The 27,699-nt window shown below is 49.7% G+C and overlaps 1 protein-coding gene across 2 annotated transcripts; it reads right to left on the bottom strand.

Annotated features, from left to right (window-relative positions):
• Positions 1 to 161: 161 nt before the first annotated feature.
• On the bottom strand, positions 162 to 27,202 carry SYNM (synemin). 2 transcript variants are annotated; one of them, XM_060096900.1, is made up of 5 exons: positions 26,286 to 27,202; positions 18,241 to 18,365; positions 8,471 to 8,541; positions 4,094 to 6,507; positions 165 to 3,172 (listed from the first exon to the last, which is right to left on the bottom strand). In XM_060096900.1, the coding sequence occupies exons 1-5, from the start codon at positions 27,093 to 27,095 to the stop codon at positions 2,834 to 2,836; spliced, it is 3,759 nt and encodes a 1,252-aa protein (XP_059952883.1). In that variant the 5' UTR covers positions 27,096 to 27,202; the 3' UTR covers positions 165 to 2,833. The 2 variants fall into 2 exon arrangements, with proteins under 2 accessions (XP_059952882.1, XP_059952883.1); XM_060096899.1 differs by having other exon boundaries at positions 162 to 6,507.
• Positions 27,203 to 27,699: the final 497 nt, after the last annotated feature.

Here is a 27,699-nt window from a genome sequence, read left to right as displayed (position 1 = left end):
TAGGCTGTCATGATGACATTCTTACCACAAACTGTCCAGTCTGTATTTGAATACAAGCCAGTGGTTTATGCTCTGTCTGCCATGCTTTCTAGTTCTGTGTTAACAATATCGAGTTCTGATTCCGGTGAGGGATTAAAGAACTGGGACTTTCCACATATATTCTCCCCAGTGATTCTGTGCCACCATAAAAAAACATGCACATAAACACATATATGCTTTAATTAGAATTTAAATAAAAACCACAAAAACACCTACTGGAAAACATTCATTCTCTTTAGGAACAATGTGGGATTTTTTCTTAGATTTTTATTTTTATACATTCTTATGACATATCCCTTCACAGGTGGTTAGCAAGATCAGCTCTTTTCAGATGATTCCATTCTAAATATACATTTTAAACAAACAATATCAAAACAGCCAGTGGGAAGGTGAAAAACATTCCATTAATACCGTTTTGTCTACACAAAAATAAATGTGAAAAGACTGGTTGTGTCCTTACCCTGTCCCACCACACAGTTGACTACTATTGTCTCCAGAGTGACTGGTTTTAAAGGACATGGAGCTGTGGCATGACCTGTCACAGGGTCAAGGGCACACCCTGCTCCTGGGTGTTCCAGAGACTTTAGTAACCAACAGCTCATGACTCCATATTGGTAAATACTCTTGTCAGGATACTTAAAGATATGCATTCCAACATGGAGATAAAAATGAAGATCTAAGACATTTATTTTCCAATGGAGGTCGGTCGTGACTTTAATAAACCTATTCACATTAGCCCTCATTTCCAAGGTCACAAGCTAGGAGAGTGACATTAAACTAAGCCTACTTAGACACGTAATTAGACTCCCGCCATCATCAGTCTGTCTTGCCATCCAAGAGTAGGCTGTCACCTTGACCGAATTGTCACCAATAAATAACTTATACAAATCATTACCAATTACAACTAACATAAAATCAACTCATCTTTTTATTAGAAACAAGAAGTCTTCATTGGCAAAGCCGTCACCACCGTACCAGGTTCTGACAATCACTAGCGCATTTGGCAGATAACAAAGGTTTACACTTGAAATTCAAATCAACTTTCTTTCTATACCCTGCTTCACGGTGTTTTAAAAATAGATCACCCTGAAAGCTGTGCTGCATTGATCCTCCACTTCTTGATTAGGAAAACGCACTCTCCCTAAACTAGTTGTTGTGGCCATTCCTGGCAGCTGAGGAGATATGCGTTGTGGAGGTCTGAGGGCCATCAGTGAAACCTAGAGGGAAGACCCTCAAATTCCATAACCACCCCCCATCATCATGTCCTACCTGAGGATGACAAAGTTAGGGGCAGTACAGTTTCGACAACATTAAGTGAAAGAAACTAGTTTGGATTACAATACTGTGCTCCTAGAGATACTATTTTTATGTGATGCTACACCTTTAAAGAAGGAAGCTTTAAAAACAATACCTTTATGTAAAATAAAACAAATCCAGCAGAACACACCCATTCTAGTATCTTAAACTCAGTGGTGTGTATCTACAGGGCCACACTCTGTGGCTCAGAAGAGTAGGGCCTCTGCCTTCCTCCAGGGCCCTTCCTGGGTGCTTCAGGGCTGGGCGGCAGGAGAGGCACCCAGAACCCTCCCCAAAGCATCTTATTCTATTTAACGTATTACTTGTTTCCCTGGACAAAACACCACCACTGTCATGATTTCTGTCGAAAGAGCAAAAACCTCCGTGAGGTTGGTTGCCGTTTTTCCATCTCTAACTCTTTGCGCTCAGAAAGGCCTCCACCCCATCATCAGTGGGTTGGAAAGGGCTTCTTTGGGAGGCACAGCCCACCTGGGCTTTCAACTTTACTGTGCATAACCATCCCACGAGTCCAGCTACAGTCTGCACATCAACGTTCTTTTTACTGTCTTCAGGGTCTACCTCCCACCAGCAAAATTAAATGTTTAGAGGCTAAAGTGCAGAAAAGCTCAAGTATACCCTGGTAAGAGCTGGCTACTCCAGAACTTAGGTTATAACAAAAAAGAATATTTAAACTGTGCACTAAACAACCTAGTACTGCAAAAAATTGGTACTGTAAGCCATTCCCAATAATCATCCCCCCCAGCCCCTGTCCCTGCCTGGACCCAGTGCAGGGTTCCAGGAACTTATGCAAACATAGCTAGTGTGTTGATCTGATATACTGCAGGAGGCTGGAGCTGTCCTCTCCAAAAATAAAATACTATATTATTTAAATTTCTGCACATAGAAAGCAATTCATTCAAGTCTTTAAATGAATTTAACTCTACGACAAATAACTTTTTCCTAAGATGTAATCACTTAGTTTTTTTTTTAATCTGCTTATTTCCTATGATTTCTTTTTGAAAAGACTTTGGAAAGAGAAAAATGTATTCATTTTTCCCTTAAAATGTTAGTTTACTATTTCATGTTAGCACATGCAAATAAAATTTACTCTTAAATATATTACTTTAATCTCATTACCATTTAGGCATCTTACCTAGATATAGTTTCAAACAGACGTGAGGCATTTCTGTGACCTGGTGCAAGAATGGTAGAGTAGAAAGAAAGCTCCAGAACAAAGAACTTTTAAGACTAAAAAGATAAAAAATATTTTTGTCAAAGTTCCAACTCAATAAAATTCCAAAGCCTTTTAAGGCATGAATTAGTTTGAAATCTTTACAGATTATCAAGTAAATTGACATTGCCTGGAGCACTCTTTAAAGAAAGTAAAAAAGGGGGGAGGTTTTAATAAAGAGTGCGCCTCCCTTCCCTAAAGTAAGTAAAGGCCTTTGTGAGTCGGTATGTTACCAAATAAGATGGCATTTAAAACAAAATATGTTTATCAAAACCAGTGTCCCTCATTCTCCTCCTCCTGATTGTCTAGATAGAGGAGGGCAACCTTCTTCTCATCCGAAATCACCGACCTTTGGTCTACCATCCTCTGCAGCTGCACCATCTTATCAAACTCAGCCTGCTCCTTGTCCTTTTCCCCGGGGGCCTGGTGTCTGTCCCCAGCAGAGCCCTGAAAGCTCACGCCAGCTGTCAGGTCATTCCTACTGCTGACATCTCTCCAAGCATCACGGTCAGACACACTATGAACTTCTGCTTCTGTCCCTGCGGGGAAGAGGACTGTGGCCTCTCGGGTCCAGCCGGGGGTCGTCTCTACGTTACTCACGTCCATCTGAAAGGTAAACGAAGTTTCTTTGGGCCCCAGGGCAACGTGCCTTAGTGTTCTGCCACTGTCTGCGACCTCGCCTACCTCAGGGGAGTCTACCGAACCAGCAAGTGCAAATGGTTTGGAAATGGGTCCGTGGAAGACAACGTGTGCAGAGGTGTTGGTTTCTGCAGGACCCAGCTGAATATGCCTAAAGGATCTGCTCACACCTGATGTCGCTTCTGCCCCTGATGTGGCTCCTGAACTAGCCTCCTGAGGCGATTCAGAAACGGCCCTTTGGAAGGTGGTCTTTTCAGTCATCAGGATTTTCCTACCCACAGCGTAACTACGGGTGGCCTGGGTCACATCAGCCGAGCTCTCTCTGTGGGCTTTGCTTTCTGAGTCGCTAAATTCTGAGGGTAAGGGGACTATCTGCTCGGTGCCTTGATGCCTCTGAGGCACAGTCTTGATGTGCCTGATGGATGTGCCATTCCCTGACCACACTTCCATGTGCACAGAAGCTTCTCTGACACCCAACTCCATTCTGTCTGAAAGGGGGGCTGTGAGCTGGATCTGCTCACTGAACCCCTCCCTGGGGCCTAACTGAAGGTGCTTCACAGAAGTCTGGGTACCTGCTGACTCTTCTTTTGAAAAATAATCACCAACCTTCCCTGCCTCAGAAGCGGGAGCCTGAAAAATAATTTCCCTCTTAGAATGAAATTGTCGGGAGCCAAATGGGCTGTGCCTCCCCAACCTGTCAGGATCTGTGGAAAGCTCTGCCGGGCCAGGCTCTTCTGAGTCCCCGGCCCCTGGACAGGGAGGGTCAGGCCCTGGGAAGAAGATTTCTTTGGACAATTGACTTTGATCGGGACCCAACGTAGCATGTCTTGCAGACGAGCTGGCTCCCGCCGAGCTTGCTGCCCAGCTCAGGTCCCCTTCCCCACTTACCTCCACCACCTGGGCGGCGGGTCCTTCAGGTGAGACCTGCTCAGTCCTCCAAGTTCCAGGGGGCTCTATTTGAACGTGCCTCACAGACTGACTGACGTCCTCCAGCACATCTGACTGGGCAAAGCCCCTTGGGCTGGTGACTTCCACGGTGGCCGACACGGGGCCCTGGGAAGTGACCAGCTCCGTGCGGGGAGAGGCCTGGCCGGTGTCGGCCTCCTCACCAGAGGGGCTGTACAGCTCCTGGGTGGCCCAGCGCTTGAAGCCGCGGCTGGCAGCTGGGGCCTCCACTCTGGCCTCCCCATCTGGGCTGCCAGGGGCCGAGCTGTGCCGCCTAGCCAGGCCGTCTCGTACCACCGACTCCACGGCCTTCTCGATCTCACCCGCTTCATCCCTGCTCAGCTCCTCCAGGTCTAACTGATTGGCATCCACAGTCTGCGAGAGGTTGACTTCAGCCACTAAGGTCACAGCCCCGCCACCCGTGGTCTGGACTTTCTTTACATCAACGGAAACATCCCCAGGCCCGCCCTGACCCTCTCTGGTGAAGGTGGACAGCTCTTCCTTCATGCGCTCCGGAAGGCTCTCCTCCAGCTGCTCAATCACTTCTACCAGCTGGTGCCTGGGTTCCTTGAAGCCTCCCTTAATGGATGTGTGGAATTCATGTGGTATTTTAATTTCCTTTTCAATGACTATGGGTTCAGCATGAAATTCACCACTTCTCGCTTGTCCTTTCCAGTGAGTAGAACCCATGTCCCCCTCCAGAGATGCTTCTGGAACATCCAGTGGCTTCACAACCTTCTCTCCCAATGCATCGTCCCTCTCCATTTTTCTCCGAGACCCTGGCACAATTTCATCTTGCCAGGAGTACCTGATGGTGGATTCCTCTTCGATGTGGATCTGCCCGTACACAGAGCCTTCATCTCTCTCATGGCCACCAGGGTATTCGTCCGGAGTCGACACCAAATAACTCTGCTCTCCCTCCAAGTCACCTGCCTCCGTCACTTCTTCAAAGTGAGTTATGTTCTCTTGGGGCTGCCTGGTCTTTTGACCTTCATTCCCTGAGCACGTGATATCTGTTTCTCTGTCAACTTCCTCCTCAACAACAAGCCCCTTGGAGCCCGAAGACACATCATCGACCTCCTCCACTTCGAATGGTGTAGAAAACTCATCCGCCTTCTCGCCACTGACATAGCTCACGGGCTCTTCGATGATCTCCACGTTGACGACCTTTGCTCTCCCCTCTCTCCCCTTCAGACCAAGACTGATTATATCTCCGATCAAATGCTCAGCTGCTTTTCCTTTCACCTTCACCTCCTTAGCATCCTTGCTTAACAGGTAGTCCAGGCCAGCTTCATCTGAAATGTCGACCTCTTCAGTCAGTTTTGACTCCACGACTATCTCAGTCTTTGTTTTCCTGTCACCGGGAAGCTCTTCCCTGTCCATGTAAGTGACTTTTGTGTCTGGAAAAGAATCAGCAGATGCTTCTGTCTCAGGAGAGTGGGTAAACTGCTTCAGGATACTGGAAACGATGCTCTCAGCTATGGTTTCGGTCATGGAATTACCTTTCAGGGAGCCTGCAGGGTCGCCGGTGCCCAGCCTGAGCCCTGCCTCTCTCGTTTCCACCCCTCTACATGTTCCATCACCAGCATCCTTCTTTAGGGATGTCTGGAGACCTTGGGGGGCCGCCTCTGCTGTGCTGTCCTGGGATACTTCTAGACTGATCGGTATCTCTCTCTCCCTCACACTTTTCTCCTTCAGTGACTCCTCTTTTGCCTTTTCCTTCATTTGCTGGCTTTCTCTCTTTCTTGCTTCTTTATCTAACTTTGTAAGTTCTTCCCATCTTAAGTTTCTCTCCTCTGAAGCCTTCTCTTTAGAATCAAACATTTTCTCTTCTCGCTTTGTTTGGATGGTTCCCGGTCTGTTTCTCTCCTGCTCCCTTGTGGCTTTAGCTTCCATTTTCTTTCCCAAAATGACAGTCCTCTCATTTGACCAAGTGCTCTCGGAAGCACCTGCCACCACATCGTTCCGGCATTCTTGGTAGGGCTCTTGGGCAACGGCAGACTCTTTGGCTAGATTAGTGGGGGGGCCCTTTATACCTTCGGTTCTTGGTCTATCAGGGAATGTTTTCACTTGAGCTTCAGTATTTCTTAAAAGACCAGTGGTTGGAGAGAAAGTTCTGAAGTTGGTTTGATTGCTGGCAGTTTTTTCGTAAGAGTTTTCCTGCCGGGCAGTGATAAAGGAAGAGTATCTGGAGCCCAGGAAGTCTCTTCTGGCAGCGCTTCTAACAGCCGTCTGAGAACGTGGCGCCAGGCTGTGACTGAAGCTCGCCGAATGTGCTTTCTGCCTTGGAAACAGATTTCTTTCATTTTCCCTCTGTAATACTGAGGTGGTATATTGATAGGGCTTGTTTCTGAATTCTGTAGAAATTGAACAGTGCATTAAAATGATAGTCACCATTACCTTTTTTCATCTGAAAAGCATCACCATAGATCAAATCCCATCCCATCATAATATACACTATTACCACAGGAGGGTCATTATAAATGAGATATTTTCAACCCCCCAATTATTTTTTTCTGGTAGTTTAAAGAAATCTATGACAATAAAATATAGCCCTACGAATGCCACACAACACTTTTCTCCAATTACTGATCTTAAAACATTCATGCATCTTAAATATATCAAACATGTGATCGTAAAGCATGGCACATGTGCCAGAGACGTTAGGGGCGCTATTTATGTGGCAGAAATTTCACAACTTGGAATCCTTCATTTCCACTTTGTTGAGATAACTTTATTTTGCTGATTAGCAGAGAAGAGTTTCATAATTACTACAGAGTACATAAATACTAAACACTGAATGGCATAACCCCTCCACCTTTTACTATGCTCTTATTTTTCATTGATTTTCATGTTGGGCCCACAAATATTGAAGACTTTGACTTTTTTTTAAAATTCCTGATATCTTCTATTTTTATACTTTTTGTTTGTTTAATACAAACAACTCATTTGAAAAGGTGCCAAAGCAGGAAGCCAACCAATCACCAATACTACAATCTGTCTTAATGTCATGGTCCTGGGGTTGGGAGGCAGTCCATGGGGCTTCCTGCTTTGCTCTGGACCATCCGCAGACATGCTACCCAGGGTACCTGCTCTTAGGGGTGGCAGCTGGTGGCAGGAATGTGGCCGGGCCAGGAGCATCAGCCACCCTGCAGGCACCCCTTTGTGCCCACCCACACCCATCTGCTGAGCTGGGCAGAGGCTTCTCGCCCCCTGGGTCTCCCCCACGGCACCCAACCAACCTTACTCTCAAATTCAAAAGCAAACTTGCTGGACACTAAGACCAAATCCCTTCCAGTCACAGATGACTGGAACCAAAATTATTCTGAACCCAGTGACCTGTCAATCTGTGAAGTGTCTAATAGGGATGTTGTTTTTGAAAATAAAGATGGGGAGTGTTATTTTTTTAAAAAACTACCACCTATCCAGATTGTTACAATCACATTCTCCTGACAGCAGTAACCAGTACCTACATGTAATCCCAATGTACCATGATTCTGAACATGGCAACACTCATGGAGCCTGAAACTACACAGAGTAAGGTGTATACAGAACATACTGCACATAAGGTAATCTGCCCTTGCTTAGCCAGAAAGCTTTTTAAGGTATTACAGGACTGGGAAAACTTAAAAAAAAAAAAAAAAAGTTATCCTACAGGTTCTCCGGGTCTTTCTGATGAACATTAACTCTCTAATGTCAGTTCTGCAGCTACAGGAAGTACGGGCTTTGTGCTGCAGCTTTTGGCCCGAACAGAGGCTGACTTCAGGGCACTAGGTGACACTGCGCCACTCACACCACCCTGAGCTGCCCACGCAAACCTAGGCTGGTGGAAACAGAGTAATCCTTCCCACCTCTCCCGCCGGTGGGGTCACGAGTTCCAGTGTTGATTGCCTGCTGTACAAAGTAACACCTCCCTAGGTTTGGGTTAAGGCTATAAGTCTTGGTCTGTAAAGGGTGTTCCCTCCACAGGGTGTGATGAAGAAATCCATGTCCACCTCTCACCCTTCACACTTCCCAGCTTTCCATCAGCCTTCTCCTCCCTCACCACGTTGGGTAGGAAGCACCCTCAAACACTGGCTAGATGAACAAATGAGTTAATGAAGCCCTTTCCCACACAATTTCATTTGCATTATTATTGAAATTATGGCCCATTAAATAAAATCTATTCGATACTTGAGAGGGACAAATGACAGGTATCTGAAAACTCTTATCTAACCCCAGCTCTTCCAGATAAATGATGCTTTACTCTTTATCCATGGAATGAACCTGCTCAGATAGACAGCACCTTAACGTTAAATGATAAGCTTCCCTTATATTTACCTTGTGGCACATTTTCAATGCGCTCAGTCAAGATCTGTATCTCCGGATTACTTTCTCCTTCCAGTAAGGCTCTGTAAAAATTATTTTTAAAAAACTCATTAGGAAATAAAAGACAAGAAGTGCCTCTGTTAGCTGTCGATCTGGTCAATGATACACTGTCACGGTGTCATGTGTCTGCAGATGCTGCACTACTGGGATGCAAGCCCACCCCAGCAGACCTGGCTGGAGAGAGCGTCTCTCAGCTAAATGAACAAAATGAGGGGGCCAGGGCTTCAGAAGGACTGGAGAGCCAAGGCCTTCTAGAAAACCCTTCCAAACCCAGGGCATGGAGAAGGAGGAGACAGAGGGATGTGGGCCCAGGAAGGGAGGTCGGGGGTCTGGCTTCCCTGGGAAGCAAGAAGGGCCCATGCCTGGCAGGACACCCTGGGCTACAGGGACCCAAAACAATTACTACTACTACTGGGGTCTCTCTGGAGTCACAGGTCAGGGGCTGACTAAGGGCAGAATAAGGACTGACATTTGTTTGTAAATAAGGCAGCCAGACTGCGTCTGCAGTTTTCATACTGGGTTCCATGGGGACATCTTAGAGATGAAAAAAGAGGAGAGATGGAAAGGGCAGGCATAAGAGGAGAAGGAAGAGCTGCAGACCACCCCCCTCCACCACCATGGCCCCCAGGGGTCTCATTCCAGGCAGCATCCAGTTATCTCCTCTGATAAAATGGCAAAATGCACTGGACTAGGTGGTTTCTTTGGCCATGTCTAGCTCCCAAAGTGTAAAACTCTAGAGTCTTCATTAAGTTGTTATTCACGTCTATGACTCACAGCCCTGAGGAGAGAGCAGAGGTCAGGCCCCATAGCCCCAGCACACCGCAGTGGGTCAGTGCGGGATGTCCATCGCTTGGAGACCCTAGGACATGGGCTGCTGCGGTCACAACAGTTGCTCAGTTGCTAGGGCAATGTGTGAGGTCACTAATGTCAGTTCCAAGAAATATACTGCGTATGGCAAAGGGCAAGCAGAAGCGGGGCCCACTTGGAAATGCTGATCTGACCACTGAGAGCCAGGCAGCCAAAGAGGGAAGGGACGCCGGAGCTGGGTGGGGACTCTCGGATCAGGCAGACCAGGGCCAAGTTCTATTTCCACTGATTCAAACGCAGTGATTCCCACAAATGCGAGAACCCTGTGGGCAGGTGGAAGAGAGCCAGGAGGCCCCCCTGAGGAAAAAGCAAAGACAAGGGTGAGAGGGATTCCAGTCCAGGTGTGCACAGGAGGGTTCTCCTGGAAGCTGCGACTGCAGTGTGCATGTGTGGACGCAGGAAGCCGAGGGGCCGCGTCCAGAGCCCTGCCCTCCACGCCAGGCGAGAGCCAGGAAACAGGACACCAGCCCATTAATCCCACACCCTCATGACCAAGCATGTTCGGTTCCAGGAACACAAATAGCTTCCACTGCCGAGAAAATCCCGAGGTCTGTATAGAATAAAAGGAACACGTTCAAGGTAAAAGTCAGCCTGTGAGGGTCTGTGCCCCAGGATGACAGTAGCAGGAAAGGTAGCATCCTACAGCGAAGGGTCCACGGGGGGCTACTGAGAAGCCAAGTCCTATTTCAGATCTTCCCTCTGCCTGCTCGGGAGGAAGCCTCAGGTACCACAGGGCTCCCACGTTAGCTGCCCAAGTCAGGACAGAAAGTGCTGCCAGGGCATCCAGGTCAGCAGAGAACTGATGACCGGGGTGGGGTGTGGGGGGCGGTCAGGATAAAGAAGATCCCCTTGGGGGAAAAATTTCTTCCCTCTCCCCTCAAAGGGAAATGGTTTTGCTTCTCTTTCAGGGAAAATCCAAACCATCACCAAACTTTTACTGAGTTCAGGACCCTGAGTCAGGTACTATCGTTCCTAGGAGGGGGCAGCAGACCCCGAGGGGTGACACAGCACTAATGCTCCTGTGCCCAAGGCCTTCACCAGCCCTAAGACTGAGCACCAAGCAGGCTCTAACCCTCCCCTCTACCTCACCAAGTCCTCCTGGCAACCCCACACTGGGCCGACGATGATGGGCATCCTGGCCCTACAGTGAGCAGACTGGAGAGCAGGCCTGCACTCATCAGCGAGAGAAAGGGAGCCCAGGCCTGGGCACTCAGCAGCCCCAGCAAGCTGCCTGGGCCTCCCTACAGGGCCAGAGATGGTGCCATTTCACATACATTTTAGAACAAATCCTGCAGACAGACCCTCCAGACCATACTAATGAAAGCAGATCCAATATCTCTAGGTGATTTCAATCAAAATGGCCCTACAGGGACGAGCAGCAGCTCCCACTAGGGAAGAGCTCAGGTCCACAGTGACTCCTCCTCCCAACGGCTGGTCCAACAGGCAGGAGCCACCTTCTCGACCTGGGCACCCAGCAAAGGGCCTCACAGGCATGCTGGGACACTGGTCCCTGAATCCATGCCTTTACGAACCACCACCCCCCCCACCAATGACACATGACAACCCGTCTCCACCAGCACAGCTCACAAGACTAGGTGGCAGAGGCATAAACAAAGCACCTGGGGCAAGGCCAAAAAGGGTCATTTCCCCCAAAAGCTCTCAAAGGAAGGTTTTTAAGGAACAGACCCGTACAACTTGAAGGAGCAGGTCAAGCATTCTCTGGTGATTGGGGAGCGGCGGAAGAGCACTGCCTGGGACCCGCCGTGCCAGTGAGAAATGCCAACCACCTGAATCACGGGCTATAAGTGAACATCTCACACAGGCCCATGGGTTGGCAGCCTCTTGAAAGGCAGGAAAACAAGCAGACATGTGCTAGAAAACCAGGTCTCTGGCCTCATTAAGGCCGCTGAGACAAGCCCACTAGTTGGAAGGGAGCTCTAATGCGGCCCCTGGCTGGGTGCCAGGCCCTAACAGACCACCCACGGGCCAGCCAGCAGTAGGGCTCCCGTCTGGGACAGATCATCCTGATGGCAGCTCAGGGCACATATGTTGTTGCTCCACACAGTGGGCACAAGGCGGCTGCCCTGCACGCCCACCAGAAACAGGGACAAGCGTCAGGGAGGAGGGAGAGTCGGAGGATGTTTCCAGAAGCAATGCCAGTGGGGGAGGCTGCCTGGTCCTGGGTGGAGAGATGTTTCATGTGGTGCTTCCTGGCAAAACACAAGCTCTCGGAGGAAAGGGGGGGAGGGGCTGGGAGAAGGAGCTTCCCTGGGCCCCAGCTCCAGAGAGGACAGGGGACCGCCTGTCGCTCTAGACTGGGGACTGGAGTGGGAAGGGAGGAGAGAGGGGCCGAAGTCCATCCACAGAACCCGCATCACCGTCTGGTTTGGAAAGGGTCTGTCCCGAGCACAGGCACGTGAAAGACAACAAGGAGGCAGTGGTACCAGGCAGCCTCTGGTCATTCCCTCTGTGCTCGGGATGAAATCACATAAGGAAAGCCCATTTGTCAATTCCAGAGACAGAAAAAAAAAAGACTGACATAAAGAATAAGATTACTAATAAAGCAGAAAGAGGAAGCACAGGGAGTGGTTAACAGAGAAACCTCCAGAATCAGGTTGCCTGGATTCAAATCCTGCCACTTCCTAGTCCTATGACCTTGGGCAAGCCGCTCAAACCCTCTGTGGCTCAGTTTCCCCATTTCTGAAACAGGGAGCACTCACAGGTTTGCGGTGGTAATTAATAAAGTGATTGGAAAGTTCTTGCGACAATGGCTGTCACAGAATATGTGACAATAAATATCAGCCATCATCATCATCATCATCATCATCATCATCATCATCGTCATCATCTTCTACTGACCTCAGAAGAAAGGTGATTTTCCATTAACCAAAGTAGTTCAAGAAGGGAAGGGATTCTGGTTACCTAAAGTCATGGTTAACTGAGGGCTAATTCATTTACGCAATGATGTGGGTAAGGCTAACAACCAAATGTATCCGTTGATCCTAATTATCTATCCTTAAAACTACAAGATTTTATTAACTTCAAATTTTTCACCTAATAACCAGGTAAGTCTCAGTGTTAACACATTTTTATAGGTTTTCCCAAAAATAGGATTCAACTTTAAAAAAACAAAATGGGGACTTCTGGTGGTGCAGTGGTTAAGAATCTGCCTGCCAATGCAGGGGACACGGGTTCGAGGCCTGGTCTGGGAAGATCCCACATGCAGCGGAGCAACTAAACCCGTGCGCCACAACTACTGAGCCTGCGCTCTACAGCCTGCGAGCCACAACTACTGAGCCCGCGTGCCACAACTACTGAAGCCCATGTGCCTAGAGCCCGCGCTTCAAAACAAGAGAAGCCACTGCAACGAGAAGCCCGCGCACTGCAACGAAGAGTGGCCCCCGCTTGCCGCAACTAGAGAAAGCCTGCACACAGCAACAAAGACCCAATGCAGCCAAAAATAAATACATTAATTAATTTTTAATTAATTTCTCCAAGAACTTGAGAACTTCCCAAGAAATGTTCTCCTTTGAACAGACACATAAAAAGGTACAGGTGATCTTAAAAACAATGGAGCAACCAGAAACATCATTAAGATGATGAAATTAGCAATGTCAAGCGTTATCTGTACTGCTTCATTAGCAGTCTAAACCTAGAGACTGAATATTCTCAGTTAAAACCCACCACCTCTGCCCACTGCCATCAGAAAGAGGAAAGGGGGGCTCTGCACGTCCTCCCCCAGCACAGACATACAAAGAAACTAACCTTTTAAAAGGACTTTGCCATAAAGTCCCCAGGCAGGAAACCTTTGCACTACATTTTCATATCCGGCCAGGCAAGACTCCCTTTAGTGTTTTCTGTCTGAGAAATCCTTTGGCCCTGCTTTCCATTTTTTCAGGTAAAACCCAGAATTGTTATATTCTCCACCCCCAAAACATAAAAAACAAAGCCTTTTTTTAAATTTTGATGGAGATTTCATCATCTGTCCCCCAGGTAAGGAATCCAGGATGGGCCCCTTCTTACCCTCAGTTTTGTGGTTTCTGGAGTCAGTTTATTCCTGGGTTATTTTTGCATTTTTTTTGTTTCAGTTTTGACTATCTCTTTTTTTCCAGTATATTTTCTAACAGCTTACTCTTGATGGCTGGGTTCTGTTCTCTTTTTCGGCGGGGGCAGGGATGGGGGCAGGGATGGGGGCAGGAGTGCTCTATTTATTTTTTAACTGTGTTTCTGCAAGTTCTCAATCGATAGCTTTTGGGCCTGATCTTTATGTCAGCAGTGGAGGGGTTTGGTGGGTTCTGAATACTGTCAGTTTCACCATCTTCAGATTATACACTAAGTCTGAATAAGCCCACTGAGCCCTCTCCACCTGCTTTGTGGAAAGGGCTCAGTGTGGGGTGATCTAGTTTACAAGGGTGTGTGCCCAGCAGCACATCTGCCCACGTTCCTACCCAGAAACCTCCTGCTCCCGGCCCCTCCATCACTGCCCCCACCAGCCCTGAGCAGAGGCTCCCTCGGGTATCTACCTATGTCAGGTCCCGAATCTCCGACCACCACATGCACCTCCCGCGGCCTCTGCCCCCACCCACAGACACACATACCTCTTCCACCCCAGGCCCAGACCCTCCTGCACTCCACCTGCCAGCAGCTGGCTCCCCTCTCCTCGGCCTTGGCCCTGGGACCGCCCCATCTCAGTGGCCTGGCAATGGAGGCCCCTGCAATCTGCCTCCTTCCAGGCCTCTGCTGACTCATCTTGCATTCTCCTTCCTCCACTTATTTCCTTATCCTGACTTGTGCACCTGGAGCTCCTTCCTGACACCTTTCTGCCAGTCCAATTCCTATTCCCCACTTTCCCTGCCCCTTCAAGGCCCAGATCAAATCCCACATCCCTTGAAAATCTCTCTTAATTACCTCGGCCTGAAGCTCTCCATTCCTTCTCCTAACCATCTTTATCAAACTCCGTTCACTGGCAGTAAACCATGTACAGTATTTTCTTGGAACACGCATACTGTTATTTTAACATCTTGTTTGACTTTTCACCTAATCATACTTCTCCCTCCCTCCTCCCATGCCACCCCCCACTTCCCACCTCCCCCCTCTTCTATGTCTGTGTTCAAATCTCTGCCACCCTTCGAGACCCAGATCAATCTCATCTTCCTCTAGAAACCTTCCCTGATTCTCACAACTCCCTTCTGATTCCAGAACTCTTGCACTTGTGTGTCTTGGGGGACGTGTCCTGTTTCCCACGGGGTAGGAGGCTACCTCGGTCTGCGCAGCCTTATCCACAGCACACGATCCTCAGCACCCGGCCGCATGCTTCTGAGCCCCTCTGAGCAGCCATCGCACCCTGCATGCCGAGCATCTCCAGAGCAGCCTGAGAGCACAAACCCCACCCAGCTCACAAAACATGGCTTCACGGGCGTGGCTCTCATCCACCCAACATACATGGCCCTCAATGACAGCCCCCAAAACCAAGCTGCCCAGGGACGCCCGAATGCTTGGCATTGCCACAGATGCCACGCTAGGTCAGTCCTCAGGTCCTCACTCGGGCTGCCCCCTCTGCCTGGAAAGCCCTTCCCACATGGTCTCTTCCTGGCTGCCCGTCCTGTAAGACTTGGCACTGCCTCTTCCAGGAAGCCTGCTCTGCACACTCCATCAGCCCCCCACAGCACCAGCCCCCCACTCAGCCTGCCTATCCTTTGTCTTGTCCTCTAGGCTGCTGTGAGACAGGCTTAGAGCTTTCTGGATGCCCGTGAGCTGCTCTGCAAACAGGAGCGTGCACACAAATCACCTGGGATCTTGTGACAAGGCAACTTTGATCAGTAGGTCTGGGGTGGGCCCAAGGTTTCCCACAAGTTTGAGATGCCTAGTGATGCCGACACTATGGGTCTACAGGCCCCTGTGAGCAAGGCCCCGGACCAGTGTTTCTCTTCCCTGGATGCATCTGACAATCATCCTCGGAGCTTTAGCACTACCGTGCCTGGGCCCACCGTGTGCCAATCTGATGGGAGTATCTAAACTGGGTCCAGGAGCCGATGCTTCATCAGCTTCTCCCGGTGATGCCCACGTGCAGATGCAGCTGAGAACCACGCCCTGTCCTGTTTCTGAGAATCTCCCCTTTCATCACTCAGCCCCTCGTATAATAAGCACTCACACGTCAGGAAAAACCTCGAGATGACGTATCAGGCGGATAAGCATCTCCAGCCCCACATGACACCACTGGAGACAGGCTGACAAGAGCGAGCACAACTGTGCCAGCCTGTCTTCTCCCACACTTCCCCCTTCTCTCGGCATCCTCAGCCCCAGCCCAGCCCCACAGCTTCTGCCCATCATCACCTGCAATGTGGGAGCAAAGGGCTCATTCTCACATCCACCTGCCAGGCCAGGCGCCACGGTCTCCCTGGCCACCAACTGGCCAACTTAGGTTTGGTGAAATCCACCAGTCTTAGACTCTGAGGTTTGCTTTAATTTTACTACTTTGTTAAATTATATATTTACGTATAAACTGTAAGTCTATCCCTATAAATTATGAGTTGCACCATTTTATTATTACCTTAACGTTTCTTCTTTAAGGTTACCGGAAAGGGCTAAATATCTGGGTTTGGAAGGGCTCATGATACTTGAGACCTGGCCTCAGCACAGCCCACAGAGTCCAGCCATGCTGCGATGTGCTTTCAGCTTTCCAGAGCCACAGCCCTTCTCTTCCATGTGCGGTGTGTGAGCAGTGGCTCACACACCTCACATGTCCGTCTGAGCAGTGCTAGAGGAGTGGCCTGAAACTTCGGGGAAACACAACCTCAGCCATGGCGGGCGAAGCAATGCCTGCCGCAGCACTGGCCACCTCAGCCCCTCTAGGCAGGGCTGGTGAGCAGTCACACTGCATGGGACCCTGGAACGTGGTCCCCACGGAGCTGACTGTCCCTGCCGCCCTCAGAGAGGCAGGGTGTGGGAAGAAGGTCAACTTCCCGGAGATGGAGGGTCGAGGTTTGTAAAGATCAAATGGGCACTTGTGAAGAGGAACTTCCATACCTGGCCTCAGAATTTAGGCAGCAGCACAAAGTACTGAAAGAATCATATAAGACATGACAAGGGTTTATCTTCAGGGCACTTATCAGTGATAAAAAAATGCTAGGCTTTTGGCTGATACAAAGAAACAGGTCATATTCTACCGCCTGTATGTCTTCTAGACCTGCGGGTATCTCCCAGACTCAATCCTAAGCACTGGAGGGCAGGGGGGCGGCAGCAGTTCTAACCAGAGGCTGCGGTCTGGAGCTGGGCAGGACCAGGCATATGCAGGCCCCTGGGCTGGGCTCCCCACTTTCCCCACGCAAACTTGGACTTCAGGAAGGCACACAGTGAAATCAACCACTCACTTCCCAGAAAGGACTGATGCTTCCTAAACTCCTAGGAGACGGCCAAGTCAATCCCTAAATGGGTTAAAGAAGCGGCTGGCCACAGACTCTGTCCCTGCTGACATGAGTGAAAAAGGCTCGTGACCAAGAGAAAAGCTAGAAAAAGCTAAGCCTTGAGGAAAGCTAAGCTGGTAGGGTTGTGAACACCTACCAGAGAGGTAAGGCCCTGGCCTCTCAGGCAAGATGCCCACCTGTGCCCGCTGACTTTTCATGACAGAGAACTGGGGGTAGGACAAAGCGAGGAAGGAAAGGGCTCAAAATCCCAGAGAGATGAGGCATAAAATCAAAGTCTCCTGACTCCAACCCAGAGAACTTTTACAAAAAGGAAACAGGACGATCCAACTGCCTCTGTAGGGAAAAGACCTCACCTGACACCAGGTGTCACCTAACAGGGGCACAGATGTGGGTTTTCTAGGCTGACCCAGCATCCGCCCTAGAACGATGCCTGGTTTGGGGTACCTCCCACCCAAATCTCAGTCCATGTGACTCATGGGAAGCTGACCCCTTTCAAGCACTTTGTTTCCCCAGCCAAGGATGGGCACATGACCCAGCAGAGCCAGAGCAGGTCCAGGAGTCCTGCTAGGATGGTGGGAAAGAGCCCCCTCCTCTGACCACAGGATTGGGGATTGCAAGGACAAAAGCCTGGAGCTGCTTGGGGCCCCTCCTGCCACTGTGGGGGCAGAGCAAGGCAGGAGGGGCCAGAGAAGGCAGGGACGGCCCACCGACAACCCCATCCGGGCACCAGATGAACCCACTATGCCCCAAACTAAGGACATTTCCAGTTATATGAGTAATAAATGCCTTTTTTGACTTGAGCCAGTCTGAGAAGGGCTTCTGTCACTTGCAAGTGAAAAAAATTCTAATGCTTCCTTCCTCCAAATAAGGCCCGATTGTTTTGAAGTTTTCCTTATTAGTAAAGCTCAGCTTATCTCACTCAGCATTTGTTTCAATACCCTACCAATTTAATTTTGCAATTGTTCACCCCATGAGATTTCCAAGAAGACTGTGGAGATGGACCTTGGGAAAGACAGGCTGGCAAGTGCCTCCTCTCCCCTCCCCCACGCCCTGACCAGCATCCTTTCTGCAGGACTCAGGCTGCATAGCTCCCAGAGCAGGGACCCAGCAAGGCCCCCATCAGCTTGGCCCTAGGACCATCCCTCAATTCAGCCAGAGGCTCCGCCAAGGGCTGCCATGCTCGGTGGGTAAGGCACAGGCCCTCAGCAGCCTGGACCCCTGCTTCCAGGCCCCTTCCCTCACCTGCAAAAGGGATGTGTGGTGTCCACCACCAGAGGGTGACTATGGGCAGTGAGCAGCTGTGAAGGACTTAGCACTGCGTCTGGCAGGCAGTAAGGGCTCAGTAACACAAAGCCACAGCCACTCCACGGAGGCTGCAGGGACTCTCACACTACCAGCTCCAGCTTGGTGGACTCAGCGCAGCATCCTTACCTATAGGTTGCCACCTCCAGACTGAGGCCAGTCTTCACCTGCACGAGCTCCTGATAGTCCCGCAGCTGGTCAGCCATGGCCAAGGTAAGGGCTGCCTTCTCATCCTCCAGGCAGGCAATCTCTCTCTAAAGAGAACAGAAGGTTTTGGGATCAGAGGACTGGAGCTTTGCTGGGTTGAACTTAAGGTACCAAGAGCTCAGGACACAAAAAGAGATGAAAAACCTCCAAGTTTATTAAAAATGCAGACATTGCAAGGATGATTTTTATTTATGTATTTTTTAATAAATTTATTTATTTTTTATTTTTGGCTGTGTTGGGTCTTCGTTGCTGCACACAGGCTTTCTCTAGTTGCGGTGAACGGGGGCTACTCTTCGTTGCCGTGTGCGGGCTTCTCATTGTGGTGGCTTCTCTTGTCGCGGAGCAAGGGCTCTCGGCACGTGGGGTTCAGTAGTTGTGGCATGTGGGCTCAGTAGTTGTGGCTCACGGGCTCTAGAGCTCAGGCTCAGTAGTTGTGGCACACGGGCCTAGTTGCTCCATGGCATGTGGGATCTTCCCAGACCAGGGCTTGAACCCGTGTCCCCTGCATTGGCAGGCATATTCTTAACCACTGCACCACCAGGGAAGTCCCAAGGATGATTTTTAAATACTATATTTCTCCCACTTGGAAGGTTTCTTTTTTTTTTTTAATCAGCGCATAAGGAAGATGAGGCTAGGACACGGGCTTCTCTGTTCATGCTCCCTAATAATAATGAATGCTTGTAAAGCATCTCTACAGCTCAGACATCAGTCAGCTTAGGGAAGTCAATACATGACACTAGTGAAGTAAGATGCTATTTAAAATAAGCCAAGACTAGGGACTTCCCTGGTGGTCCAGTGGTAAAAAAATCCACCTTACAATGCAGGGGATGTGTGTTCTATCCCTGGTCAGGGAACCAAGATCCCACATGCCGCGGGGCAACTAAGCCCATGCACCACAACTACTGAGCTCACAAGTCTCAACTAGAGAGCTTTCATGCCACAAACTACAGAGCCCACGCACTCTGGAACCGGCGTACCACAACTACAGAGCCCACATGCCCTGGAGTCTGCATGTCACAACTATAGAGAGAAAATACGCACGCCACAACTTGAGAGAAGCCCGCATGCCTCAATGAAGATCCCACATGCCGCAACTAAGACCCAACGCAGCCAAAAATAAATTATAAATAAATAAATAATAAATAAATAAATCTGTTTAAAATAAAAAATAAAGAGAAGTTTAAAATAACTAACTAAATAAAATAAGGCAAGACTAGAAAGCAGGGGTTTTACTATATTTAAAACAGAAGTTACTCAGATCTGAAACAGAATTTCCCCCATACTCATGATACAGGGTTCTTTGTTTCACCTAGAAAAGCTACTTTAAAATCATCTGGGAAGAAAAGTTATGTTCATGTGACAAGAATATATTCTGGGCATAAATGTCAAAAGTCAGACCTGGATATAAACTTTTATGACTGTTCTCGTGTAGTTTAACAAGTGCTCCCTGGGCACGTGTTCACATCGCCCCCATAGCAATTCCACTCCCTCCTGGTTAATTGCATCTGTCCATGTCCCCCGCCCTGGCTGCGAGACACTGCAAAGCACAGCCTGTCGCTGCCTCATGCATCCCACCAGCCCCCACCTCTAGAAAAATGCCCTTCACATGCAAGTCACACAGCACGCAACCGGTGAACTAGATTTAAAATGAAATGATCAAGATAATATTACCCTCCTCAAAATGTACTGTTTTCTTTTTTTTTAATAAATGTATTTATTTTTATTTATTTTATTTATTTATTTATTTATTTATTTTTGACTGCGTTGGGTCTTTGTTGCTGCACACGGGCTTTCTCTAGTTGCAGTGAGCGGGGACTACTCTTTCGTTGTGGTGGGCATGCTTCTCATTGAGGTGACTTCTCTTGTTGCAGAACACGGGCTCTAAGCATGCAGGCTTCAGTAGTTGTGGCACGAAGGCTCAGCAGTTATGGCTCACAGGCTCTAGAGCACAGGCTCAGTAGTTATGGCACACGGGCCTAGTTGCTCTGTGGCATGTGGGATCTTACCAGACCAGGGATTGAATCCATGTCCCCTGCACTGGCAGGCGGATTCTTAACCACTGCGCCACCAGGAAGTCCCCAAAATGTACTATTTTCAATCGACAATATATTTTAATTAATAAACACAATGACTTCATTTGTACCATTTTACAGTTTTGCCCTACTCTGCATTACAGTTTTATATAACATTTTATAGTTATGCTGGGGAATAATTAACTGAACAAATATTTAAACTTTGAATAAGTCCATATACTTTAACTTTTGGTCTGCAATGGAACGTAGCATTATTTCTGAATACAATTAACAGGATACATTTTTAGACATTTATCTTTGTGGAATTTAAAAATTATAAGACAACGGGAGAAGGAATCTATTTTCATTTCTCATGTAATCCCTCCACCAAAGGCACCTGGCAATATGCTGGCGGTCCAAAGTAAAGAGGTAATGTTTATGAAACTAAGGAATGAATGTAACTAAGATCCCACACTGGATTTACCATCTAAAAAGATGCATGAATGATCAGCATGTAAATAATTCTGCTTCTCATAGCAGTTCTATATATCTAAGCTCATAATCGTTGTTAGGTTCTTTTTGTCTATATAAAGTATGCTAAAAACAAAAACTGAAGCCACTTAGCTTTTAAAGCAAAGGAGTAAATTTAAAAACCGCTAGTTAGTATCCCAGGGTGGGTAAGTGTAAACACCCTCCAAAACTGGCATTATAAATAGATAAAGAGGTTCATCAAAGCAGACCATTGGCCAGTCTTGATTTAAGTGACAGTTGCCAGAATTTAGTCACAACATTCACACATTCTATAGTTAAGTCTCAGTGTTAAAAGCCTATGTTCCCCCGTTTTAGAGGGAGTATAAACTCAGGTACAAGGTTACAGTATAAAATGTTCCTTAAACATAAATATATGACTCCTTCCTACTATAGGAAATTCTACCTAAATATTAAAATTTGACAATGTGTAGTAATGTCTTCTTCACAAAAAAGTTTGACTGCTATTAAAATGCTTAGAAAAAAAAATCAAACACATTCTGTTCTCTAACTACAAGCCTCCTAAGCAGGTCAAGATCTCCCAGCCATGTCAAGGAGGTAACACGAAGATTCTCTTCCTCCTGGGGGTGCAGAACATTTCTGCACCCCGCAAAATAAGAGGAGGAAAATCAAACTGTGTTTAAGTTAAAATAAGTGCAGTTCCAACCACATTCCCATGTGAGTCAACTCTTCCTAAACTGTCAAAGGAAAATTCGTTGACTTTTGGAAGCAGGAATGTAAGAATTATTGGCTCCCAACAGTCTTCACAGAAATTGTAACCGATCCTGCTGGTTGAATAAAGCTTCAGACTTGGCCTCCACTTCTTCAGAAGTTTTCAAACCGTGGGCCAAGCCAAGGCACTGGAGCCTGAGACACAGCAGCTAATTCTAACCCAAGCAGGAGCAGTTTTGCCAAATGTTAGAGCTGGGGAGAAAGGTCACCTTTTTAGTTGCTATTTAGAGAACGTTTGGGCAGCATCACAACTGGTGATGAAATGTAGGCTACACCAGGGAAAGCCTGCTGCCCTCATTGTCCAAAGAATTCACTTTCTCTTAACCAAACTTGAGCAGCTCCTTGCTGAGCAAGTCACCCAGACACAACAGGAAGAGCTTGCAAGTGTCACGGTCACGCACTGAGAATCTTGAACGTTAGAGAGCTCGAGGGAATTTAAATTCTGTGATAACCTCATTTAGATGCAAAAACTAGGTGTGTTAATAACAAGCATTGATTGGATGCTAACTAAGTGTTTATAGCTCTGGCCCATACAACACCTGTGAACTCTAGACCCATCATTTTACGTTACAAGACCAGGTGGGTATCTCAGAGGCATTTCAAACTGAAATCTGCTCTCCCACCCAAGCCTGCCTTCCTGCACCAACCCTCTTCCTCCAGCTGCTCAGGCCCCAGGCCCTGGAGCGGACTTGATTTCTCCCTCTCTCTCCCACCACATCCAATCCATCCACAAACCCCGTGGGCTTCAACTTCAGGGTAGATTCCTGCCTCTGCCCTTCGCTGCTGCCCCTGGCCCAAGCCTCCAGCACCTACTGCCTTGACGGTGGCAAGTGTCTCCTAAAGAGGTCTCCCTACTCCAACAGGTGCCCCACACAGTCTCTGTGTGTCACAGCAGCCAGGGAGATCCCATGAAGACTCGGGTCACCACCCGCCTCTGCGCAGAGCCCTCCAGCGACTTCCCACGCGCTCAGAGCCGAAGCCCGGGTCCTGTAGAGGCCACCTTCGCCCCCTCGCCCCAGCCATGCCCGCTCCTCAACACTGAACCGTTTCCACCTCCAGACCTGTGCAGTCAAGGACTTTCTCTGTTTTGTTTCTGTTATGCTCCCTGCTGTACCCCCAGCACTTAAGAGGCAAGTACTCAATGAATGAACTGAATGGGGATGCACTCTGTGGGCCATTTTCATTACCCCTAGTTCACAGGTGGGGAAACGGAGACACAAACAGTGGCAGAGCCACAATTCAGACCCAGGTAGGGCAGCTAAACCAACTCCATTCCAATCGAAAGAAAGTTCTCATTCAGTCATGTCTTGGGGGTGTGGAAGCTGGCCACAGTCAGCCTCGAGGCTAAGAGTGCACTTTCACAAGCCAAAATCTCAATGTTTATGGGGTAAGGCTGGTGTAAATCACAAACATCTTACAGTTTTTATCTGAAGCCCCCTCCTGCAGACTGGGAGACAGGGTGTATTAATTAGGCTTCAAGTGATCTGGACTACATATAAAATCCTGGGAACTTGGATGTCAGTTCAGCAAACTTTTCTCGGGCAAATCTGAGGCGAGGGGCCTCCCAGAGAGGTCTAAGGCATGTAGGCCATCTGGGAAGGCCCAGTTTTCCCAGAAAGAGAGTCCTAGGGAGCACCTTTCCCCCTCAAGCTGCAGTGCCAGCCCAGAGCCTGGGCACTATGTGGGCGTTCCTGCCTCCAGATGAGGGAGAGGGGTTCCCATTAAAACCGTATGGCAGGGCTTCCCTGGTGGCGCAGTGGTTGAGAGTCCGCCTGCCGATGCAGGGGATACGGCTTCGTGCCCCGGTCCGGGAAGATCCCACATGCCGCGGAGCGGCTGGGCCCGTGAGCCATGGCCACTGAGCCTGCGCATCCGGAGCCTGTGCTCTGCAGTGGGAGAGGCCACAACAGTGAGAGGCCCGCATACCGCAACAAACAAACAAACAAACAAACAAACGTATGGCACACGTTAAGAAGTAAATGAAAGACTTAACACTAAAACTATTCTGACAACAGCCAGCTGGAAGGGTCTGAAAGCATTTTAGGACTGTAGATTAACAGGCACCTCTGTGCTATCCCTTAGGAAGAACACTGATCATTGTTCTATAAAAGCAAACTGAATACTGGTTTAAAGTTCATCTTTAATAGAACAGATAGAAGAGAGGGAATATTGCCCAGTGGTTAGTTGCTCAGGCAATGCAGCATGAATCAAACCCAGGCTTAGCTACTTACTAACTAGGTGACCTATGAGCCGCAGTTTCATCATCTGTAAGATGGGATAAATATTAGTACCCACCACCTAAGACTGATGTGAGGACTGAGAGTGAATAAACATGTGATGGGCTTGGTACCTCTGGTACCTGCCACACAAAAAGCTCTTGATAAAGGCTAACTCTTAGTAATGAAACTTTTATTACAGTAAACTAGTTAAATCAGGTTTTATGATATTTTCAGTCTTCCCAGGCTAAGCTTCTATAGAATTTGAAAACATCAGGGGCTTGGGGTTAAATCATCAATATTTATTCTTTAACAAAATATCTAGCATTTTTACACTTCTTAAAAAAAAATACTAATGCTTGGTATTGAGTCTTTTGGAATGCAACTTGAAATATGGTTGCTTTAAGATAACTGGTGAAAGATTCAGGCTATGGATAAGCAAACAAGCAGTACAATGAAACAGCCACAAATTGGAACTGAAAAATATCAAAGTCCTTACAGACATTTTCCTTTTAGGGGAAACAAGCAAATTCCAATAGGAGAGATATCACTGGACAGGAAGGTAGGATCCTAGTTCTGGGGCAGGTGTGACCCCAGGGAAGGGCCCTGGAGTCCCTGTGTCAAAGAAGGTGATTCTGAATGGCACTTCAGGTCCCCACCTGTCCTGGAATCAGAGGAACTCTGCTTTTATCTGTTTCATATCTGGCAGTGCACTTAAGAGTTAACTGGGGGGGGGGGGGAAGGGTTCTGCTGCTAAAAAAGAACACTGAAACCAGAGCTTCCAGGTCCAAAATGAGCCAAGTGAGCTATGACTGCAAACGAATGGTGGGGATTTAGCCCACAAAACACGCCTCAAAGAAACCTTTTCCAAACCTGCTTGCACAGCAGGGACCCCTGAGGTGGTAGCAGGGGCTCCTACAAAGGGGTTCAGTGGGCAGTGAGTTTGGCAGGCGCTTCTCTTTGGTTAAAAGCTCTGTGAAAGCTTACCTTAAAGGCACTTTTTAACTTTCACTCAACACAGAGCATGGGGCCCCATGGAACTGGCGTCCCTGGCCACCATCATTGGAAAGGGAAGCGCTCTGGAGTCTAGAGTGAGCTCCGGAAATCAGCACACACTTCACCGGCCCCTGCTCTTGTCCCATCTACAACCCCAGCAGAAGGCTTTTGAAAATTATGAGGCAGAGGCCGAACAAAACCAACGATCCAAAGGATTAAATTCCAAACAACTTTGTACTGTATTGCTTTATATGATTTCCCATCCAGGCTCTCGTTCTCTGAGGAGTGAAGCCCCAGTACAGTGCTAAGGCCCAGGGGTAGCCAACAGGTAACTGCTGATTGGTCACCACAGGCCTCTCTGCCGCAACTGGCATGTTTCCTTTACTTCTAATTTTTTTAAAAGGCACAAAATCACTCCAACACACATTTTTAACTTGAAGCTACAAGCTGTTCCCTTTAAAATATTTCTGAATTTGTGTGGATGTTGTCTTAAACTGTCATCCTAAGAACTAATGACAGTAGGATTTGGGAATACTTCCAATTCGGGCCCAGACTGGGCAGGACCAGGGCTAACCCTGGGACTGGACTAGGTGTACAGACAATAAATCCAGCCACAGGCGTCACCGTGTCAGGGTCAGAAGTCTGAGCTCTGCTTCTCTGAAATAGGAACTGTTTATACTACCTGTACTTGTAATAACATCCTGCCATAGGGACCTGCGTTACCACAGCTTTTACACAACCCAGAGGTCGGACATCAGCTGGTACTGTGAGAAAAGCATCTCTGATCTTAATGCTCGTCTCTGCGTTAAGATTACTGCCCCTCCTAAGAACAAATGAGGCAGTGGCCCAGGGAGCCACCACCAGCTGCTTCCAACTGGGAAATCATCCTGGCAAAATAAAAGCGATTTGTCAAACAAGTTAAGTTTGCCCCAGGGGAGCCCTAGTGCCAGCGGGGCTGCCATTCTGATCGGCTCCGGATAAGGACTTGGCCATTGCCTAGAAACCTCCCAACACTGAGACTTGTCTGAGAAGGAAGGAGCTGTCACCTCTGGAAGTCACTTCTGGGGCTTCTTGGCTGACTTTTAAGTGAACTCGGTCTTCGAAGCACAGGAAATTGAAAGAGAACCTAGAGCTTGAGGGGGTCGTTTGTCAGGATGCACCCAGTCATGCCAAGGGCCAAAGGAATTGACAACCAAACAGAAGGGCAGGGACGGGTCTATCCAGCGGGACCTGCCACTTGGCACTCGCCCACTGAGTCAAAGGGCCAGGGCTGGCGAGATGCCGGGACCCTGAGGCCCCACTGCAGAGCAGGGCGGTCCCTTCGGCGACTGGGTCCCCACCGGCACCCTCTGGGCCGGCCCCGCCCGTGGGCGACGTCGCACCTGTCATGAACGAGCCGTGGTCCGGGGAGCCCCACCGCTCCCCCGCGGCCCCCTCCCGCAAGGCGCGCGGGCCTGGGCTGGGGGCTTCCCAGCGCACTGACCTGCCGCTCCTCTGCCTGCAGCTCGTACGCCTCGCGCACCCGCAGCAGCTCATCCTCCAGCAGCGCCCGCAGCTGCTCCACCTCGAGCGCCTCACGCCGCAGCGCCTCCGCCTCCTGTGCGCACAGCCGCGTCTCCTCCTCGGCCTCGCGCCGGCTCTCCTGGCCGCGCCGCAGCGCCTTCTCCAGCTTGCGCACCTCGTCCTCGTACAGCTGCACGGTCTCCCGCCACGACTCGGCCACAAGCAGCGCGTAGCCGTTGTGGACCTCCCGCATGCGCGGCGGGGGCGCGGTGGGGCCGGCGGCGCGGGCGCGGTAGCGCAGGGTCAGGCCGGCGGCGCGCGCGCGCAGCTCCCGCACGTCGCGTTCGTGGGCCTCGTCTAGGCCGCGGCGCTCGGCCTGCAGCCGGCCCAGCAACGCCTCGAGGGCGGCGCGCGCGCCCAACTCCTCCTGCAGCTCCCGCCGCTGCGTGTCCAGCTCGGCGTCCAGGCGGCCACGGGCTGCGCGTGCCTCCTCACCCAGCAGCTGCAGCTCCCACAGCTCACGCCGCAGCGCGTCGCGCTCACCCTCGGCCAGCGCTGTGGCCCAACTCAGTTCGTCTAGCTGCTGCCGCAGGCTGCGCGCCTCCTTGGCGAAGCGGGCTTGCGCCTCGGCCCACAGGCCCTCGTATCCTTGCCGGCCGCGCAGCTCCTCCTCCAGGAGCAGGTTTTCGCGCTCCAGCTCCCGTACCCGGCACACGTAGTCGTACAGCCGGGCGTTGAGCTCCTGCAGCTCGGCCTTCTCGGAGCCCGTTTGTAGCCGCCAGGACAGCATCTCGATGGTGTAAGGGTCTCTCGCAGCCGGCCAGTTCCCTCCTACCCTGGTCTTGTCCCCTCTGCTGTGCCGCTCCTGCCGCACCGCTACTCCGGAGGCCCGCAGACTGGGGCGGGAGCTGGCGAGAGGCTGCACTTAACAGGCCGGGAGGGCGGGAATGGGCGCGGGCCACGGCCTCCAGCCAATCAGAGCGCGGCCCGGCGCGGCCACTGTGGCCGGACAGCGCCCCCTGCCGGAATGACGGTGGCGCCGCGCGGCTGTCCAACCCAAGGCGTGGGCGGTCGTGAGTCCTCGTCGCCGGCTGTCGGGTAACGGCGGGCAGGACTCATAGAAAGAATGCTGAGGAAGACTCCCCGTTACTGTCCTTCTCCCATTCACCCAGGTGCATATCGTCACCTGGCCGTTGCTTGTCAGGCCACAGAGCTGCTGTGATGTCAGCACCCAGACCTGTATGGAAGTCCCATCAGTACGAAGGTCTCTCGGACCGCACTGGGGCATCGGGTACTGTAGAGCGGCTCACGGTTGCCTGGACTCAGCCTGCAGCCATTTGTTCTCAATTCTTCAGCTCCCCACGTTACCAGGGGTTCTGCTGTCCCACATCTTC

Source organism: Mesoplodon densirostris, chromosome 4, assembly GCF_025265405.1.
Source record: "Mesoplodon densirostris isolate mMesDen1 chromosome 4, mMesDen1 primary haplotype, whole genome shotgun sequence".
NCBI lineage: Eukaryota > Metazoa > Chordata > Mammalia > Artiodactyla > Ziphiidae > Mesoplodon > Mesoplodon densirostris.
Note: the sequence above shows the minus strand (reverse complement) of the source record. Positions and strands in the feature narration are given on the sequence as shown.